Raw genomic sequence first — 20,031 nt, 5'->3', positions numbered from 1 at the left:
ACGGCAGAATTTTAATGGAATATCAAAATTACCACAGGAAAATGCAAAATTAAGACAGAAAGATGCAAAATCACCACAAAAAGATGCAAACTTAGGAAAGAAAGATGCAAAATCACCTCAGAAAGATACAAAAGTGGAAAAGAAAGATGTGAAATCACCTCAAAAAGATGCAACATCGCCATAGAAAGATGCAAAATCATCACAAAAAGATTCAAAATTCAGATAGAAAGATGCAAAATTACCACAAAAAGATGCAAAATTACCACAGAAAAGAACACATAACAACAAAAACTCAAACAAAAATCAAAAATCATCCATCCAGGTGTGACAGTCTAAACTGTAAATGTGGAATATCTCCATAGGGGTACAGAGGAACATTTCCAGCAACCATCACTCCTGTGTTCTAATGCTACATTGTGTTAGCTAATGGTGTTGAAAGGCTCACTGATGATTAGAAAACCCTTGTGCAGTTATGTTAGCACATGGAGAAAAGTGGGAGTTTTCATGGAAAACATTAATCTGTCTGGGTGACCCCAAACGTTTGAACGGTAGTGTACATACACAAATGAAACTAACAGTTTCACCCCGAACATAAAGCACACTCTCTAAAAGGCACTATACAAAAGAGAAAAAGAAGAGAAAAAATTAGACAAGTGGGTATGAAGAGCCATATTTAAACAGAGAAAGGTCAGGTTATACACACACTCGCAAAGTTAAGGATAAAAACTAAATAAAGACAGAAAGATAGAATAAATATAAAGGAAGTATAAAAATAGAATAAGTAGAATATTTCAGATGCACACAGTCATGATTCTGGAGAGTAAATGAAATGATTGAAACGCTCAAATAGTGTCAGGAAAGATTCTGAGTTTCCTTAACCCTCGTGTTGTCCTGCAGGTCAAAATTGACTCATTTTAAATTTTGAAAATGTGGAGGAAAAAAAAATCACTGTGAAACTTCTGATGTCCACATTTTCAACATTTTTGGGAAATCTTTGAACATTTTTGGTGGAAAAAAGAGAAATGTTAAAAATGTTTCTTAAGAACATTCACATAAAAATCAACCAAAATCCAGCGAATTTCACAGGATTTTGGTTGATTTTTTTGTGAATGTTCTTGAAGAAAATATTAGAAGTTTTACTGATATATATGGAATCACTTTAGATATTTTTAGGATTTTTTTGGGAAGATTTTTACTCATTTTTTGAAAATATTTACAAGAATTTTCTTGCCAAGTTTGGGGAATTTTTTTAAAATAAAACTTTCAAGGGAAACTTTTAAGAAATTATTGTAATTTTCTTCCTGAAGGTTTTGCAAATTTTCTGAAATTTAGGGATTTTTTTGCTGAATTTTTTGATTTTTTTCAGACAAAGAAACAATATTTTTTGGTGCCTGTAAATGAGGACAACAGGAGGGTTAAATGTTTACAGAATAATCAGTGACTTTTCTGTTTGCTTCTATCCTTCAACAAACCAAATCTGACTTTAACTATCTTTAGCTGCACAATAAGTTTAACTTTTATACTTTAATTTTTCTTTGTAACTCTTGTAACTTCTTGATTTTGCTTTATGTTCCTGTTTTTATGTTTTATGTAAATCTCTGTTGTTGAACTCTCCTCACCAGATTTATTCCAGCGACGTGCCTGAAGACTCCTCAGATGAAATCCAGCTAAACTCCTCTCAGCTCAGACATTTTGCCAGAGAGGCTCAGCTCACAGGGAATTATCAGCAGGCTGCTCAGTACTATCAAGAGGTACGATAAGAAAACGAGCTGTGGAAAATCTGTATTTTTTAGCCACAAATATACTCATAAGATGTGTTAGAATAAAACAGAGCGGCTTGACAGGCCGTAAACTGACCAGCCGTGTATTTGATTTTTATTCTCAGAGCATGTCGGTGTTTCTGTGATTTTCCGAGCGTGTTTGTTGCATCATGCAGCTGCAGATCGTGTTGTTTCACGGACTAATAGCCTCTGAAACGTGTTTGTTTCCTGCAGCTGGTGGTGAAGCAGCCCAGTGAGCCCTCCCACAGGTTGGACTGGGGAAGTCTGTACATGCTGACCGGAGAATACATGAAGGCTAAAGAGTGTTTCCACGATGCCCTGTCCATCCAGCCAACGCACAAACCCAGGTCAGGAAATACACCGAAAACAGAAACAGATTTCAGCAGTTAAGTGGTTTATAATAGAAGAGAAAGGAGGGATTCTTTAAAAGGCTGTAGACTGGATCTTAAAGGAGAGCCATGCATGTTTTTATTTATCTATCACAGAATAAATTCGTCACATTCGTGGATTAGCAGGTGTGTTGAGCTTGAAGCCAAAGTTTTTCAGTATCGTGGTTAGAGCTCCATGGCAACTGATGCTCTGGAGCTAACCTGGTCCAGGTTCTGTTCAGATTTCTGATTTAAATCAACTGTAAGAAGCGTCTCCCTTGAACCAAAGTGTTTCCTGACGTTTATTGATGAGCGATACAGATTCTCAGCTGACGGAAAATGTTTTGTCCGTAAACATGTTGATCTGTATGTTACTAAAACCACAGAATGATGCCGTGTAGTTTCATTATCACACACTGAATGCACCACGTTGCCATGGGAACCAACATGTATATAGTTGGTGATGTTGAAATCACATAAATATGTTAAGTTTGATCCTGATTTGCTACCAACTGCTAATACTGCAGCTTATAGAACACTGATTAGAACATTGATCAGTTTATTAGTGTTGATTACAAAGAAGATTCAATCAGTCACATTAATTTTACTTTAATTTGGCCACAAATGAAACTCATGTCCTTCATTATCCCTCCTGCTGTCCTCATTTACAGGCACCAAAAAATATTGTTTCCTTGTCTGAAAAAAAATCCAAAAATTGTGCAAAAAAATTCCCCAAATGTCTGAAAATTTGCAAAACCTTCAGGAAGAAAATTACAGTAATTCCTTAAAAGTTTCCCTTAAAAGTTTTATTTAAAAAAAAAAAAAATCCCCCAAATTTGGCAAGAAAATTCTTGTAAATATTTTCAAAAAATGAGGAAAAATCTTCCAAAAAATCTTAAAAATATCTAAAGTGATTCTATATATATCAGTAAAACTTCTAATATTTTCTGTAAGAACATTCACATAAAAATCAACCAAAATCCTGTGAAATTCACTGGATTTTGGTTGATTTTTATGTGAGCTAATGGTGTTCAGCTGCTTCAGTCAACAGGTTGTTTTAATGAGAACAATGAGGAAAATAAAATTTATGACAGTAAAAAGCTGCTGCTGAAAATGATGTAAGACAGGAATGCTGGCAGGAAGCTGTTAAATGTGCATTAATATGTTTCTTTTACCGATCAGTACAGCTGAATATTGATTACAGCTGCACAATAAAACTATTAAATATCATATATTTAAAACACAATATTGTATTTAAGTCCATTTAGGGCTGACACTGTCCCATAATGAAGGAAATCACTTTAATTTGTGGCCAAATCAAGGTGAAACAAAAGTTACTGATTGAATATTCACTGGTATAAATACCAATAAATAATCAATGTTCTAATCTGTGTTCTATCAGCTGCAATATCAGCAGTGAAATGGACCAAACTTGACATATTTATACAATTTCTGCATCACCAACTAAATCAAAGTTGGGTTCTCATGGCAACGTGATACATAGTGTGTGGTACTGTAACTGCACGGCTTCATTCTGTGGTTTTAGTAACATACAGCTCCACATGTTTGCAGATAAAACATTTTCCCTCAGCTAACAATCTGTATCGCTCATAAAGAATAGTCAGGAAATGATTTGGTTTAAAGAAAGACGCTTCTTAAATCTGAAACTCAGGTTAGCACCAGAGCATCAGTTACCATGGTGATCTAGTCGGCTTAAAAGAGAACCACCTTCATAATCATAAAAACTCTGACTTTCGACTCAACAAACTTCGCTAATCCACTAATCTCATTTTGTAGTTCAGCCCTCTGGAAACTAATTTATTCTCAGTGATAAGTAAATAAAAACATGCAAGGTTCTCCTATAAGATCCAAAAGAGATCACTAATCTGGCACGTTAGTCCAGCACACACCAATACCAAATCCAAACATCCACAGAAACTGAAAGAATAAAACACAAATGATAGATACAAGAAGAAGAACTGGCAAAGACAACATGGGAGACAAGACACAGGTGAAGCTAATCAGGACAATCAAAAATGAGAGAAAGGAGGCAGAAAGAACTGAAGTCAAAACACAAGGCGGTGTCAAAATAAAACAGGAAACAGCTGAAAAGAGACATGAAACCGACACACAGACAAACAGAGACACAGGAAACAGAGAAGAAGGAAAGGAAAACAAACAAGAATGTATTACAAAAAGAGAACCAGAAACCCCAGTACTGGGAGGTGAAAACTGGAGCTGCTGGAGTCAGTTGCTGAAGGAACAAACTGTTTAACAACACTTCACATCTCCTGCATGACCTCTAAATCAGACGGAGTGTTTTCAGCTGGAGGTTTCTTTAACTCTGCTGCAGTAAAAACCACTACAGAAAGTCAGTTCTGTTGCACATTCAACATTATTTTTTCTGAAGTTTAACTTTAATTTCTGCTGTGCACTGTCTCTAAAATTCAGTTTTCTTTTGTCTGAATGTTTTTATCTAGTCTGTACTTTTAAAATAGTGATATTTATGTGTGTTTTGATGCGTGCAACACTACATTTTCAGTCACCTGTGTGTCTGTATCTTCCTGTCCGTCCAGCATTATGATGTGTGGAGTCCTGGCCGTGATGTTTGAACATTATGAGGAGGCCCAGACCTTCCTGGAGACGGCCGCCAGCTTAGACCCTCCCAGTGTGGCGGCCTGGATGCTGCTGGGTACCAAAAGCTATTTTAATGCTCGTGTCTCTGTAAAGCATTAACTTCTACTAGCTACTAGCATTTCTGCACTGGTTACCTGTTGAATACGGACCTGATTTTAAGGTTCTATTATCTTCAGAACAGCTGCTTTTAACCCTCCTGTTGTCCTCATTTACAGGCACCAAAAAATATTGTTTCCTTGTCTGAAAAAAATCCAAAAATTTCTGAAAATTTGCAAAACCTTCAGGAAGAAAATTCCAATAATTCCTTAAAAGTTTTCCTTAAAAGTTTTAATTTTAAAAAAATCCCACAGATTTGGCAAGGAAATTCTAGTAAATATTTTCAAAAAATGAGTAAAAATCTTCCAAAGAAATCCTAAAAATATCTAAAGTGATTCCATATATATCAGTAAAACTTCTAATATATAGGATTTTGGTTGATTTTTTGGTGAATGTTCTTAAGGAACATTTTTTGCATCGTTTTGTGGTGATTTTGCATCTTTCTATATAAATTTTGCATCTTTTGAGGTGATTTTGCATCTTTCTATCTTAATTTTGCATCTTTTTGAGGTGATTTTTTGACTGGATTTATCATTCACTTAATGTTATCTTCATTGAAAAAACTGCTTTTCTTTCAAATAATAATGACATTTATAAGTGACCCTAAACTTTTGAACAGTAGTGTATAGAACAGTGTTTCTACTGCTGCTCACACATTTTTGCACTTATCTCCTTTTCTGCTATAAGTTTCCCCACTGTTGGATTAATAAAGGATTATCATATCTAATCTTATTGTGGTATACTGAGATTTAATATTATTGTCTAAACTTGAGATGTTGTGCAAAGTTATTTTGGCCACGATGCAACACTTATGTTCCAAAGTTTCACTGGCTTTAAAAGTTGATTAATTTAGATGTAAAAGTCTGGTTTCAGCACATTGTTTTAATCTTTAAAATGCGTTTTTGTGGGTTTTTAACAAAACAATATTCAAAAAAGAGACCTGAAAACGCTCAAAAACTAATAAACAGATAATATAAGATATTAGAAATCAGTTCTGTCGGCATTTATCATCTTTAGATGAAAACATTCATGTAAATTCCTCAGAGGGGTGCAGTATGAGTTGGTCTAATTTGAGTTTTCTTGGTGTACCGTCCAGGTTTGCTGCACGAGAGGCAGAATGAATCCTTCCTGGCTGAGAGAGCTTTCCTAGAGGCCAGAAGTATTCTGAGCCAAGATGAAGCAAAGAAGCAAACCCAGAGACAAGATGAGAAGAAATGCAAACAGGAGAAAGATAAGGAGAATAAAGAGGAGGCATCTTCTCCTGTACAGTCTCCCACTGAGCAGCAAGGTGAGGAAAAAACACCCTGAGACCCCGAGCAGACAGCAAATATTTATACCCAGCTCAGTCTCACATGTAGTCAGGAGTTAATGCATTCTGTTGGCAAGAACCTGCTGAAAATAAGTCCTCTCTCATCTGCTGTCGCCTCTGGAGGCTCTCGCTGCTCCTCAGTCTGAATCCAGTTTCCCCGAGCAGCTGCTGTTACCTGACAGAGCTGCTGTGTTTTTCTCCCAGAGCCAGAGATCGTTGACCAGGACTCAGAGATGCACAAAGAGCCTCCAGCTCAGAGCTTCAGCTCCACATTGACTCCAGCCAAACTCCCCTCCGCCGTTTACTGTGAGACGGTCCGGTTCCTGCTGCAGAACAACGCCCTGCAGGTAGAAACACACACAGCGCTGGCGGTTTGTCGACCTGACCGGCCAGCTGGAAGCACAGAGATTAAATGTGAAGCAAAACAAGCTGCCGTTTTTATCACTGCTGTCAGTTTAGTATGCTGATGGTTGGATCGTGATTTATGGCCATGAACAGCTGTGGAAAACTCATTTTAAAATGCGCTTTTGGAATGTCAGATTCTATGAAAGTGGTTTGAACACAGCAGCAGGGAGTTTATATAATAAACAGTGGTTCCTCGTCTGTCATGGAGTTTACGTTCCAGACCCCACAACGAGAGACAAAAACCCGCAAAGTAGCGACCATATTTATTCTATTATTTATTTATATATATGGGCTGCACGGTGGAGTGGCGGTTAGCACTGTGTTCTTGCAGCTAGAAGATCCCCGGTTCACGTCCCGGCCTTCCTGGGATCTTCCTGCATGGAGTTTGTATGTTCTCCCTGCATGGGTTCTCTTCAGGTTCTTCCCACAGTCCAGAAACATGCTGAGGTTAATTGGTGATTCTAAACTGTCCCTAGGTGTGAGTGTGAGTGTTTGTCTCTATGTGTAGCCCTGTGATAGACTGTTACCTGTCCAGGGTGTCAGCTGGGATAGACTCCAGGCCCCCCGCGGCTCTAATGAGGATAAAGCAGCGTATAGATGATGGATGGATTTATATATATATATTTTAACGCTTTATAGACCCTCCCCACACACTGCAGAGCAACACTATGAGCAGCCATCAGACATCTACGTGAAACAGAGAGATGCTGAATGCTGCTACACACAGGAGAAAAAAGATACTGATGCTACCTCGCTGAGCCAATCAGAGCCCAGCGCTGTACGCTACGCATTTTATTTTTAGATTGAATATTCTTTTAATATGTTTTATTAGCTTTTATATATGTTTTATATTGTTTTCATTATTTAGGCTAGAAAATGCTTATTTTACCGCAAGAATAATTAAAATAATGTAGCGATCACAGAGCCAGTCACTATGACTGAACTGTTGTGCTGCAATGCACCATGGGAGTTCGGAGTGTTGGGGGTTTAAATGTCATTATTGTGGTTTATGTTAATGTTATAGTGTTACTGGTTGTTGTGTTTTATTGTGTTTTTGTGGATTAGTTAGCCTAGCTAGTTTGGTGAAGTGTTATGTTGTCATTACTGTGAGTGTGAAGTGTCGTGTGTTTGATGACTTATTGCCACGTTTTGTATCATGCCACTGCCTGTGTGTGTCAAAATAAAAGCATCCACCAGTTGCAGAGAGCATAAAAGGCAGATATCCTTACTCCAGCATTGTTCTTCGTCGCAGCTCGCCACAATAATAAATATATAAAAATAGCTATATACTGCAAAATCCTGCGATGTAGTGAAAAATCCACGGTACCAAATGCAATTTAAAAATCCGCAAAACAATGAGACCACAAAAAATGAATCGCAATATGGCGAGGGACCACTGTCTTACTATTTAAAACATTATATTACCATGCTCAGATGAACAGGAGGTGCGTTAAATACGTACATCTTAGAGCTCAAACAGCCATAAATCTGTGGTCTGGCACTGAATTTGTACATTGAATGCATAAATAATGATACAGAAAGCTTGTTCTTTACCTTTGTTATGTATGAAACTCTGGAAGTCTGAATCCGTGTTTTTGAGAGCGTCATCACTACACTGCTGTTTTATGTTCTATCCATATAAATGTATGGACGCGTTAGCAAGGTCCTCAGTGTTCCTCAGCAAAAACTTGGACATTTTCTTGGTAATTCAGTGACATTTTTCAGTAATATTATGCCCACTTCATGATAATGTTTCACCTTCCCTCCTGATGTGTTATTGTGGAAACTCAGCACAATAACAGAGTAACCATGAGCCACAATGTTTGCCAGTCAGTGTTCTAGTGTTAAAGCATTGATCTGTAAGTTTCAACATAACATGTGTCACATGTTGGTGTTTTCTGCTGTCAGATGGCAGAACATGCTCTGTCCCAGGAGCTGCTGTGTTCAGACGGAGGTCGTAGCGTTTCCTACCTGCTTCATCTGACTGAGCTACAGCTGCTCAGAGCCGACTACTGCAGTGCTGCTGCCAGCCTGCAGGAGGCGCTGCTTTATGGAGATCAGGTACGAACACATTGGGCTTAAAGATTCATACTTCTACACTATACAGCCAGAAAAAGATCCCAAAACACAGTATGTCACATGAGGGGGTTAGAAGCAGAGTGGGAGAGTCCAAACTGAGTTTTATATCATTTATCTAATATTTTATGGTCTAGATTTTAGTGTCAGAATAACCCTGTTAAAGTGGAGCTGCCAATGTCAGACCATTCTTTAAAACACAAAACTTTGAACCTATTTTTCTCAAAAACTGCAGAAAGTGGGTCAGATCACTCTGCTTCCAAATGTTATTGTCCAAAATGATCCAAAATGATTCAAAATGATCCAGAATTACAGGAAATTTTCTAGAAATGATCTTAAAGAAAATTTGTTCAGAATGACATGAAGATAGTCTAAAATCAATCAGAAATTCTCTCAGATTATTTAAAATGATCCACAATGACTGAAAATTTGCAGAATGGCACAAAATATGCCAAAATGCTTTAAAAATCATCCAAGCATTACATAAAAGTTGTCAGAAATGACAAAAATCTTGCCAAAATGACTCAAAAATTGACCAAAATGATTTCAAAATGTCGAAAATGACTCAAAAATTGTCCAAAATTGCTTAAATCTGTTCAGAATAAACTGAAAATGATTAAAATGACTGTAAACTTACAAAATTTTGGTCTAGATTTTAGTGTCAGTGGTCTAACCCACAACCCAAATGTAGGTTGCAGTGGAACTTGGAATGCTAGATCATTCTGGAAAACATAAAACTTTTCACCCATTTTTCTCAAAAACTATAGAAAATGGGTTAAACCACTCTGCTTCCAAATCCTTCAAATGCAGTCAACATAAAAAGCCAGCTAGTTTCCTGTCCATTCAGACTCACAATCCTCCAATCAGTCACATCCCAGCGTCTCACGAGTTTAAACAAGCTTGAAGGTGAAAGCCCATTTCACACTTCTCCACCATACTTCACATGATACCACCACCACCATGCTTCACATTATGCTGCCGCCACCATGCTTCACATTATGCTGCCACCACCATGCTTCACATGATACCACCACCACCGTGCTTCACATCATGATGCTGCCACCACCATGCTTCACATCATGATGCTGCCACCACCATGCCTGCTGTAGGGTGACGTGTTGTAAATCAAAAGGGAAATGATTCAAAATTTAGAAGTTTTATAAAACTCTGCTACTGAAGATCACTTCAGTTCAGCAGACATTCAGAAAATCTTTGTATTTTAAATACAACTGCTGAGCCACCTCGTTGGAATGTGAAGCCTCAGTGAGAAGAAAGGTTGAATAAAAAGTGTTGAAAATATTTACACAGATAGAAATTATGGGTTGGAACAAGTTACGTCTAGCAGCCCTGTTATTCACAACACCCTTAATTGCCAGTTCTTTCTAAATCATTCTCACAGTTTAATATTTATGTCATCTGACCACACAGCAGTACGTCTCCACTACACCTGATTAAACCTGCATCTCCACTGACCACTAACCTGTCAGGTGTTGTCCACTCTGTAAACAGGAAGCAGCTATGTGGGTTTTGAACGGTCACTGTCACTACCTGCAAGGTGCGTTCAACGATGCCCAGCAGAGCTACGAGTGGAGCCTCACCTTCCTTCAGCAGCCTTCAGATGTCCACATCGTCCTCCTCCGCCTGGGATCCATCTGCCTCCTGAAGAAGGAGGTCAGTTACTGAAGCAAACATGTTTAGTGAATCTGCTGCTGATGTTTAAAAAGTCTGGAATAACACAATGAAGCAGCACTCTTGTCATAGTTTGTCAGGAACAGTTTTAATTTTTATTCTGCAGCACAGTTATAATCAAGGAAGTATCTCATAAAGAGCCACATCCAGACTAAAGTCACAGTTATTCTCATTGAATTTGAATATGAACTTCTATTTTTTTGTAATTTTCAGTTTGGAAAAGCCAAAGTTGTCTACCTGCAGGCCTGTGAACAGTCTCCATCCTGCCTCACCTGGCTGGGCCTCGGCATCGCTTGTTACCGGGTAAGACTCCACCTCCAACCTCCAGAACAATGACATGAAATTATTTAAGATAACATAAGACAAAATAAGGTTTAAGATAAGATAGGGTTAAGATTAGATAAGAAAATAAAAGATAAGATGAGGTTTAAGATTAGCTTTAAAAATAGATTAGGTTTAAGATAAGGTAAGTTAAAAAAAGGAAATTCTTGTGCCAGATTTTGTTCAGAAAAAAACAAAAAGACATGAAGTAGATGAGAATTGCAGCATCTAAAAAAACTAGAAAAGCAGTAAGATATATGTACAATATATTACTAAAATATAATAAAACTAACATAAGTTATGTCTGATTACACCACTGTAAAAAGCTTTTGTTTATATTGAATATATTTACCAATAAAAATATGAAAATCAGAAGTCTTGCAGAGTGTTTGGAGGTTTTCAGTCCAGTTCTATTATAAATGAAGCCAAAGTAGCTCTTAAAGTCCTGAGGAATGTAGAGGAGCCATTTTTAACACTTTTTTTTGTCGGGTTCTGGAGTAAATAAGTTGTTTAAAACATGCTATAAACCGTAGGGTTGGCTACGACAATTTTATTTTTTCTATATTTAATATTAAAAGTCAAGAAAAAGTAGTTTTCTCTTCGTAGCTTTTGCTAAGAGAAACTGATTTCAATGACATTTAATTTTTCACTAAAGTTTCAAACCAAATCCAGTCTTCCCTTGAATCCAGGCCTGTGTTAAACATTGATTAATTTTCTGTTGTCCAATATGTGTTTTAAAATCACTGAGGATCAAGAAAATTCAAGAAACTTGTTTTGTTTTCTTGTTGCTGAGTTCCACCTGCAGACGGAATCACTTGTGAAGGAGTTTAATGAACTGAAGCATTAAGAGGAGGATAGAGGAGCCATATTTTGTTGTCTGTTTGGGAGTAAATGAGCCTTGTTGTTGTTGTTGTCATTGTTGTTGTTGTGTCTGTTTGTGTAGCTGCAGGAGCTGAGTTTAGCAGAAGAAGCTCTGACTGAAGCCAACCACCTGGACAACCAGAACCCAGAGGTTTGGGCTCACCTGTCTCTGCTCTGCCTCAAGGTGAGTGATGGAAACTACCCACTGAGGCCTCCTGATGTTCTTCTCTTTAGTAAAACACTGTTGGTTTAAATGTGCTGTATTCAGTAAACACACTAAAGAGACTTAAATCCCTTCAGGAACACAGTTTTTATCATCTACATCTGATTGAACTCTTCTGATGAATGTTTTGTTTTCAGACTAGAAGACTAGAAGAAGCAGAGCTGTTTCATAAATACACTGTAAGGGTAAGTTACACTGATGTTTTTATCAGACGTGGTCGTTTTAAGGCAAAACAGCCGTTGATTTATTATTAGATATTCTTAATGCTTTGAAATCTGTATTCATGAAAGTTGATTACATCTACAGAACTTTAAGGGAAAACTTCAACATGTTTTCAGAGGCTTTCAGCTTCTACTCAATGGTCTTAACATTTTTGGTAGTTTTATTAGATCTTATAAGCTGTTTGTCTGTTTTGTTTTTTTAATTGTTTTACATTGATTTTACACGTTCCTGTCCTGTTACATATCTTGCTTTTTGCACATATTTTTGCTATCGTCTGTCTCATAACATCCACAACACAGTGGTCAGTTCAGAGGACTGAACTATGAAGTGAGATTAGTGGGTTAGCGGGTACGTTTAGCCAAAAGTCAGAGTTTTCAGTATCACAAAGGTGGCTCTGTTTGTATCTGGTTAGATCTCCATGGTAACTGATGCTGTGGAGGTAGATCTCCATGGTAACTGATGCGGTGGAGGTAAATCTCCATGGTAACTGATGCTGTGGAGGTAGATCTCCATGGTAACTGATGCTGTGGAGGTAGATCTCCATGGTAACTGATGCTGTGGAGGTAGATCTCCATGGTAACTGATGCTGTGGAGGTAGATCTCCATGGTAACTGATGCTGTGGAGGTAGATCTCCATGGTAACTGATGCTGTGGAGGTAGATCTCCATGGTAACTGATGCTGTGGAGGTAGATCTCCATGGTAACTGATGCTGTGGAGGTAGATCTCCATGGTAACTGATGCTGTGGAGGTAGATCTCCATGGTAACTGATGCTGTGGAGGTAGATCTCCATGGTAACTGATGCGGTGGAGATAGATCTCCTTTCAGAGTTTAGATGTAAATCGGCTGTAAGAAGCGTCTCCCTTTAACCAAAGCGTTTCCCGACGTTTATTTGTGAGCGATACAGATTCTCAGCTGACGGAAAATGTTTTATCTGCAAACACTTTGGGCTGCATGTTACTTAAACCACTGAATGAAGCCACATAGTTACAGCAAACACACACTGTAAGCATCACGTTGCCATGGGAACCCAGCATTTATTTAGTTGGTGATGCAGAAATATGTAAAGTTTTGTCCATTTGCATGCTGATACTGCAGCTGATAGAACACTGGTTAGAACATTGATTATTCTACTGGTTTTATTACAGAGAATATTCAATCAGTGCCATTAGGTTCACTTTAATTTGGCCACAAATTAAAGTGATTTCCTGCATTATAAGATCTACATGCACTTCAATGCAATATCATGTTTAAATATATGGAGTTTAATAACTTTATTTTGCAGCTGTTATCAATAATCAGCTGCATTGATCAGTAAAATAAATATGTTAACGCATGTTTTCGCAGTTTTCTACCAGAATTCCTGTCTTGCATCATTTCTAGTCGCAGCTTTTTACCATCATAAATTTTCATGTTCCTCATTGTTCTCTATTGAAACAACCTGTTCCCGATTGGTTTATTTAGTGCTGAGAATGAGTCAAATGATCGTTAAACGCTCCTGTTTGTGTGATGAGTTTGAAGCAGAAAGTCTGAGTTAACAGAGAAAGTTGGAAACCACCTTCATACCTGTTAACTCTGACTGAGGGTTTAGTTTTTGTCCACTCACACAAAGAAAGTCTGATGATGTTAAACTGACTTCATAGTTCAGCCTCTGATCTGATAAACGCCATAAACACTGGAAAAGCTGCGCCGGTTAAAATAGAAGCGTCTAATCAAATTAAAAATCTCGATTGATTACAAGTCTGTATAGGATGACGTCCAGGTCAGGTAGTGCCCTGGGATCTGATATATATTGGATTAAATGAAGCCTCCATCCAGAGAATTTTGACTCGAGAAATTTTAGAAATCGAATAACTGGAGGAATCCTTTCAGCCCTAAATTCAACAAAAATCCAGTTTTCTCTCAGTAGAATTTGATAACAGATGAGAAACTAATTTCACTGAGATTTCCTAATTTCTTTGGTCTTTACGTAAATTCAGTTTTATTGGTGTTTGTAAGAGCCAGTTTACGACATCTGAAGAAGCTGCACATATTGAGACAAAGAAAATGTCGACAAATTGGCCCAACAAATTCAAAGTTTCCTTGAATCCAGACCTGTTTGAACGTCACTGAACGTCATCCAGTATGTGTTTGAAAGTCATTCAGGATAGAGAAACTTTAGCCTGACATCTTTTTCTGTTTTCTTCAGTTCAACCTGCAGAATGAATCTTTGCTCCAAGAGTTTGAAGAACTGAAGGAAAGTTTTCGCTTCAATCATCTGGCGTCTTGTTTCCAAAGCAGCGGTGAAGCAGAGGTTTGACTCCCACACAGATGTTATTTTAAAGGATATTTTATTGTATTTTAAACATCTTACAGACAGTGAAGATGAGAAACTGCTTAAACTCTGTTCAAAGTCGACAAACAAACTCAAAGCAACACACGAATATAAAACATCTGGAACATAGACTTTAAAAACGTCACGGCAACAAGAAGAGAAAAGAGAAAAGGGCATGTGGTGACTGCTATCAGCAGGATAGACATTTATATAGAGATTTATAAAAACTTCTCATGTCACTTTCACCATTAAAGAGCACAATTTGGCACAATCCTCGCTGCACTGAAAGGAAATGTATAGAATAGGTTTTATGGCCTTTCAAAATAAAAGCATGTTTTTGCACGAAATGCGTTTTACATATGAATGTGTTTGTTGCTGGAAGCAAAATGTAAACGGCATTGTAATTGTAAATGAGCTGTATTAAAGAGGCCAGTGTTTAGATAGATATTTATATTTTCACTGTATGGACTGGGTTTTTGACAAATTTCTGGCCTCCTGGTGTTTCACTGTCTGCTTCGAGCAAACAGTTCTCTCAGCCACGGTGAATCTTCGTAGAGCCGAGGGTCGCCCAGATACTCCGACGTCCTCTTGTAGAAGTAGTAGTACAACACAGAAGCTGCAAACAGGAAAATAATAGGAAGTTTTAACACAGAAAATACCAAAATCATACAGAAAATAGGTTGCAAGATGAGTGAGTAAACCTGCAGGCAGCACAGACGTTTCCGAGAGGACTGAAGTGTTCTTTTATCTGTCTTCAGAAATATCTTTCTGTCCTGTAGGTTAAAACTAGATTGCACTAAAAAATCATCTTTTTGCATCATTAGTGTAGTTTTCAGTGCTTTAAATAAACATCCAGAACAGCTCATGAAAAGAGAATCACTTCTGCTGAAATTTCTAAATGTGAAATTCAGCGTCTCTATTTCAGTTGTGCTCGTGTTTCCCTACAAATCAGACATGACATGATTGAGAATTCATGCTAGAAATCACGGCTCTCATATTTAGCATTTTTCTCATTATCTGTATTGTGTTTGACATTTTGTTTTACTAACTTCCAATCAAACTTATTCATTTAAAAATACGCTGCATGGTCGACATACTCAGTATGTAGTTTCAGTCTTATTGTGAAAATCTTGCTCGATGAAACTTCTGCTGTTGTTGAATAGTGATGACATGCACAGATGCAAACCGATGTTCATTATTAGAACGAGCGTTTGATATGTAGAAGATTAGTGCATGAAAAGTGTGAGAAAAGTCATCATGTCGTCATATTTGCGTGTTAATTCTTAGTCTCCAGCAGTATCTTAGAGTTCTGTTGTGACTTTGTTCTGCAGATTTAAGTAACTTGATTGCGTCTAAAACTGAGCGAGACGGTGAAAAGTTTGAAAGTGAACTAAAGACCTAAACAGTTTGTTGTTAACTCTGCTGAGAACAACGAGACAATTAATCCTTTTATCCCCTGATCAGCTTATACATGTATGAAAATCACTCCCACATGCTGCTGTCAGGTCACCGCCTGCAGCTTTAATGGAAAATATAAGCAGGAACACAGGAATAAATATGAATTTATTCTGTTTATTATGAGCAAAATTAGAGCTGAGTGTGTGCTGCTGCATACATGTAGAGACAGAAAGTTATGGAGAAAAGAGTAAAACAGTTGAAATCTAATGTGAAAAAAGCAGAATTCATTGAGTTGTAAATGTCTCTAGCTCCAGTAGAAACTATTTCCTTATTCTTATATGAAGCAGAGAGAAACATTAAAGCTCAATAAAATCAAATCCACCAGTTTTTATTCTCATGTAATTCCCACAAACTGAAATTTAACTCTTCAAATATTGTTTGTGCAGACAGTTAAAACTAACGTTAGTCAGGATTTATACAACACTGAAGTTGGTTTCAGTGTTTTTACATTTTTAATTTAATTTAAAAAGTATCTTACCGGTTCTCTGGAACACAAACAGCACCTGAAGACCGTCTGTCCAAATAAATCTGTTGGTGTTTAACCAGCGCAGATTCTGAAAACAACATAGAAAATGTCAAAATAATCTCCTTGCTTGTAATTAGAAGATGAAAAAATGTGATAATTGGAGCTTTTTCTTAAAAATCCCTAAATAAACCATTGATGTAGGTGTTTGTGTTGTTTGTGTTGTGTTTCAGCTAACCTACCATGAGCCAGGAGTGCAGGACGATGCTGAAGGTCAGGTAGAGAGCAGAGAGCATTAGCAGAGATCTAAATCTCTCCAACAAGACGGCGACCAGGCCCACCTGGAAGACGTAGGTGTTGAAGAGCATCAGCAGAATGATGATCAGGTTGAACAGGATGGAGATGTCCTGGATTCTGGAGCAGGAAAACAGGAAAAGACGAGGAAGGAGGAGGAGGAGCTTTTTGTTAAATTACAGAAAAAAAACACATGAAAACATGGTCATTTATTTGTTATTAAACACACGTCACACACATTCACACAATTTTCTTTCAAATAACCTCAAATATCTGTAAAATAACAATATATTTGGCAGATTTTATTTTTTTTAAATTCTGTGATTTTTACCAGAAATTAAATGAAAATTGAAAATTACAGCTCTAAACTTTTTAAAACTTACAAAGTTTGTATTTTTTCAATTTGTTATTTTACAATGTGTGACCATAAAATGATAATCTGCATTAAACTAACTTAAAAATGTAATATTTTCTGGTCTAGATTTTAGTATCCGAGTGGTCTAACCCACAACCTAAATATAGTGGAATGATAGAACATTCTGGACAAAACTTTGAACCCATTTTTCTCCAAAACTACAGAAAGTAGGTTAGACCACTCTGCTTCCAAATCTTATTGTCCAAGTTGCTTCAAAAATTATCCAAAATTATTCAAAATGTGTCCATAATGACTTGAAAATTATCTAGAATTACAGTAAATTTGTTCAGAATGACATGAAAATAGTCTAAAGTGACTGGAAAATTATCTAAAATCAGTCAGAAATTATCTTAAATGCTAAAAAATGATCCAGAATGACTGAAAATTTGTAGAATGACACTGAATTTGTCCAAAATGCTTTAAAAATCATCCAAAATGACTCAAAATTTATCTAAAATGATTTGAAAATAATGCAGAATTGCAGAGAATTTCTCCAAAATTCCAGAAAAATTGTCAGAAATGACAAAAATCTTCCCAAAATGACTCAAAAATTGGCCAAAATGATTTAAAAATGTACAAAATGACCCAAAAATTGGTCAGAATTTCTCTCAAATTATTAAAAATGATCCAGAATGACTGAACATTTGCAGAATGACACTAAGTTTGTCTGAGATGCTTTGAAAATCATCCAAAATGACTCAAAATTTGACTAAAAATTGCTTGAAAATGATCCAAAATTTCAGAAAATGTGTCCAGAATGACACAGAAGTGCTTCCCAACCCTCCAGTTTCCCTTTGACCCAGAGGTAACTTTGTGCTCCTGTTGGACTCACATGAAGAGGACCAGCTGCACGGCCGGCTCGGTCCTCAGCAGCTCGCTGAAGGAGTTGACGAACAGGTCGAAGGTGAGCAGGCTGAGCTGGATGAGCAGCACCAGGGAGTAGTTACTGGCCTGCAGCGCCTCCGGCCCGAAGGCGGCGCGTCCGGACGGACTGTGGTTCCACTGAGGATCCAAGGCTGCAGCGAGCGCTCACAGCCCCCACATAGAAACATGAACCTGAACGCAGCACCAGGCGTTCGCTGTCTCCTCTCAGCTGGGACGGTTCAGCGTCAGGGCTCCGGCTTCTCTGACAAATCCTGGATGTCGGAGAGGAAGCGGAGTCCTTCAGAGAGCTGGAACATGGACGTCGGCATGGTGGATCCTGAAGCTGCTGAAGGTTGAAGGGTTCAGGAGGAGTTCCTGCTGCAGAGAACCTTCAGGTCATCATCAGTGGATCTGTGGAAGGAGGTTTGTTGTTATTCTGCTGCTGAAAACAACGTTTAACTTAACGTTAATCCTCCTGTTGTCCTCATTTACAGGCACCAAAAAATATTGTTTACTTGTCTGAAAAAAATCCAAAAATTCTGCAAAAAATTCCCCAAATTTCTGAAAATTTGCAAAACCTTCAGGAAGAAAATTCCAATAATTCCTTAAAAAATTCCCTTAAAAGTTTTATTTTAAAAAATTTCTCCAAATTTGGCAAGAATATTACTGTAAATATTTTCAGAAAATGAGTAAAAATCTTCCAAAAAATCCTAAAAACATCTAAACTGATTACATATAAATCAGTAAAACTTCTAATATTTTCTGTAAGAACATTCACATAAAAATCAACCAAAATCCAGTGAAATTCGCTGAAATTTGGTTGATTTTTATGTGAATGTTCTTAAGAAACATTTTTAACATTTCTCATTTTTCCACCAAAAATGTTCAAAGATTTCAAAAAAATGTTGAAAATGTGGACATCAGAAGTTTCACTGTGAAAATATTATTTTTCTCCACATTTTCAAACTTTAAAACGGATCAATTTTGACCTGCAGGACAACACGAGGTTAACAATCACACAATTCACCACAACTAGAACACTAATATATGGATAGTTTGTCTTTTTTAAGTGCTGGTTCTGTTTTTGTTTCTTCCATAAAATTCTGTAAAAACTGAAAATCTGGCAGCAATGATGCCAGAAAAAATATGTTTCAAACAGAGGATTAGTGCAATATCAGAAAACTGTAAAAACAATGAAAATGGCATCAAATGTCTAAAAAAAAAATTGGATTTTTTCAGCTCTTTCATATAAAGAAAAACTGTAATTTTATGCTCACGCATTGTAAAAACAAATTCCTTTTTCTAATAAAATAGAGGTTATTAATGTGAAAATTGTTTACAGTTTTGTAGTTTAAATTCTATTTTACAGCAACGTGTGAATTTTTTTTTTCTGTGATTTTCTGCAGTTTTACCAAAAAGGTAAAATCTATAAAATAACATCAAATATTTGTATAACAATTGTATTTTTTAGCTGTTTTATATTAAATAAATCTGAGTAATTTTATGCTCACACGTTGTAAAAACAAATTACTTTTTGGAAAAATAGAGATTATTAATGTGAATAACCTATTTATTATTAATTAATTAATTATTATTGTTATTTATTATTTTTGTCTGCTTTGTTGTTTTTTTATTTTATTTTACAATCAACGTGTGAATTAAAAAACTAATTCTGCAATTTTCTGCAGTTTAGAAAAAGGTAAATAAAATATAAAATAATTTATAAAACATCTACCATTTTCAATATTTAGTAGATATAATATTTCTTTCTAGTAATGGCAAATATCTGTAATATTATACCTTTGGCAGATTTAAATACAGGAAAACTGTTTTCACAAAAAAAAACCTCCACAAACATAAAAAAAAACATCATTTTTTTCATCAAATAAAAATCTGGTCAAAACTATCAATAACATCAGCATCAAAAATCCATAATTTTATAAAAGATTTTAGTTTTTCTTTAACAACATTGGACTATAAAATTACACCATTTTTACTGTATTTATATCTGCAAAAAATATTCAGATTTTTATGTATATTATGTATATTTATGTATACAAAAAATTTGAAAAATTTGAAATAATTCTTGTAAAATCAGATTATTGATGTGCATATTATTATTGACAATTTTTGAGCTCAAATTAAACAATATTAAGTTGATGCAACATTATTCACATTAAATTTCCAATTTAAGATTTAAGATTTAAGAGGTTCATCTAAAGCGGTAAATTAGGTT

At 36.4% G+C, this 20,031-nt stretch overlaps 1 protein-coding gene and 1 long non-coding RNA gene across 2 annotated transcripts in view; one reads left to right on the top strand and one right to left on the bottom strand.

Moving 5' to 3' along the window:
- Positions 1-20,031, top strand: part of cfap70 (cilia and flagella associated protein 70) — a 43,811-nt gene that overhangs the window by 20,266 nt on the left and 3,514 nt on the right. The window contains exons 17-28 of the mRNA XM_055013760.1: positions 1,623-1,751; positions 1,995-2,128; positions 4,726-4,841; positions 5,979-6,170; positions 6,396-6,538; positions 8,505-8,657; positions 10,182-10,343; positions 10,575-10,664; positions 11,626-11,727; positions 11,904-11,951; positions 14,176-14,280; positions 16,456-18,218. Coding sequence (XP_054869735.1) covers positions 1,623-1,751; positions 1,995-2,128; positions 4,726-4,841; positions 5,979-6,170; positions 6,396-6,538; positions 8,505-8,657; positions 10,182-10,343; positions 10,575-10,664; positions 11,626-11,727; positions 11,904-11,951; positions 14,176-14,280; positions 16,456-16,521 — 1,440 coding nt within the window. The 3' untranslated portion in view covers positions 16,522-18,218. The remainder of the gene's footprint in view (positions 1-1,622; positions 1,752-1,994; positions 2,129-4,725; positions 4,842-5,978; positions 6,171-6,395; positions 6,539-8,504; positions 8,658-10,181; positions 10,344-10,574; positions 10,665-11,625; positions 11,728-11,903; positions 11,952-14,175; positions 14,281-16,455; positions 18,219-20,031) is intronic.
- On the bottom strand, positions 14,301-16,231 carry LOC111581455 (uncharacterized). Its single transcript, XR_008602793.1, has 2 exons — positions 15,003-16,231; positions 14,301-14,917 (listed from the first exon to the last, which is right to left on the bottom strand). It is a non-coding gene; the product is annotated as an uncharacterized LOC111581455 (long non-coding RNA).

Source organism: Amphiprion ocellaris, chromosome 1 (genome assembly GCF_022539595.1).
Source record: "Amphiprion ocellaris isolate individual 3 ecotype Okinawa chromosome 1, ASM2253959v1, whole genome shotgun sequence".
Lineage (NCBI taxonomy): Eukaryota > Metazoa > Chordata > Actinopteri > Pomacentridae > Amphiprion > Amphiprion ocellaris.
The sequence above is the reverse complement of the archived record's forward strand: the minus strand, read 5'-3'. Positions and strand labels throughout refer to the sequence as shown.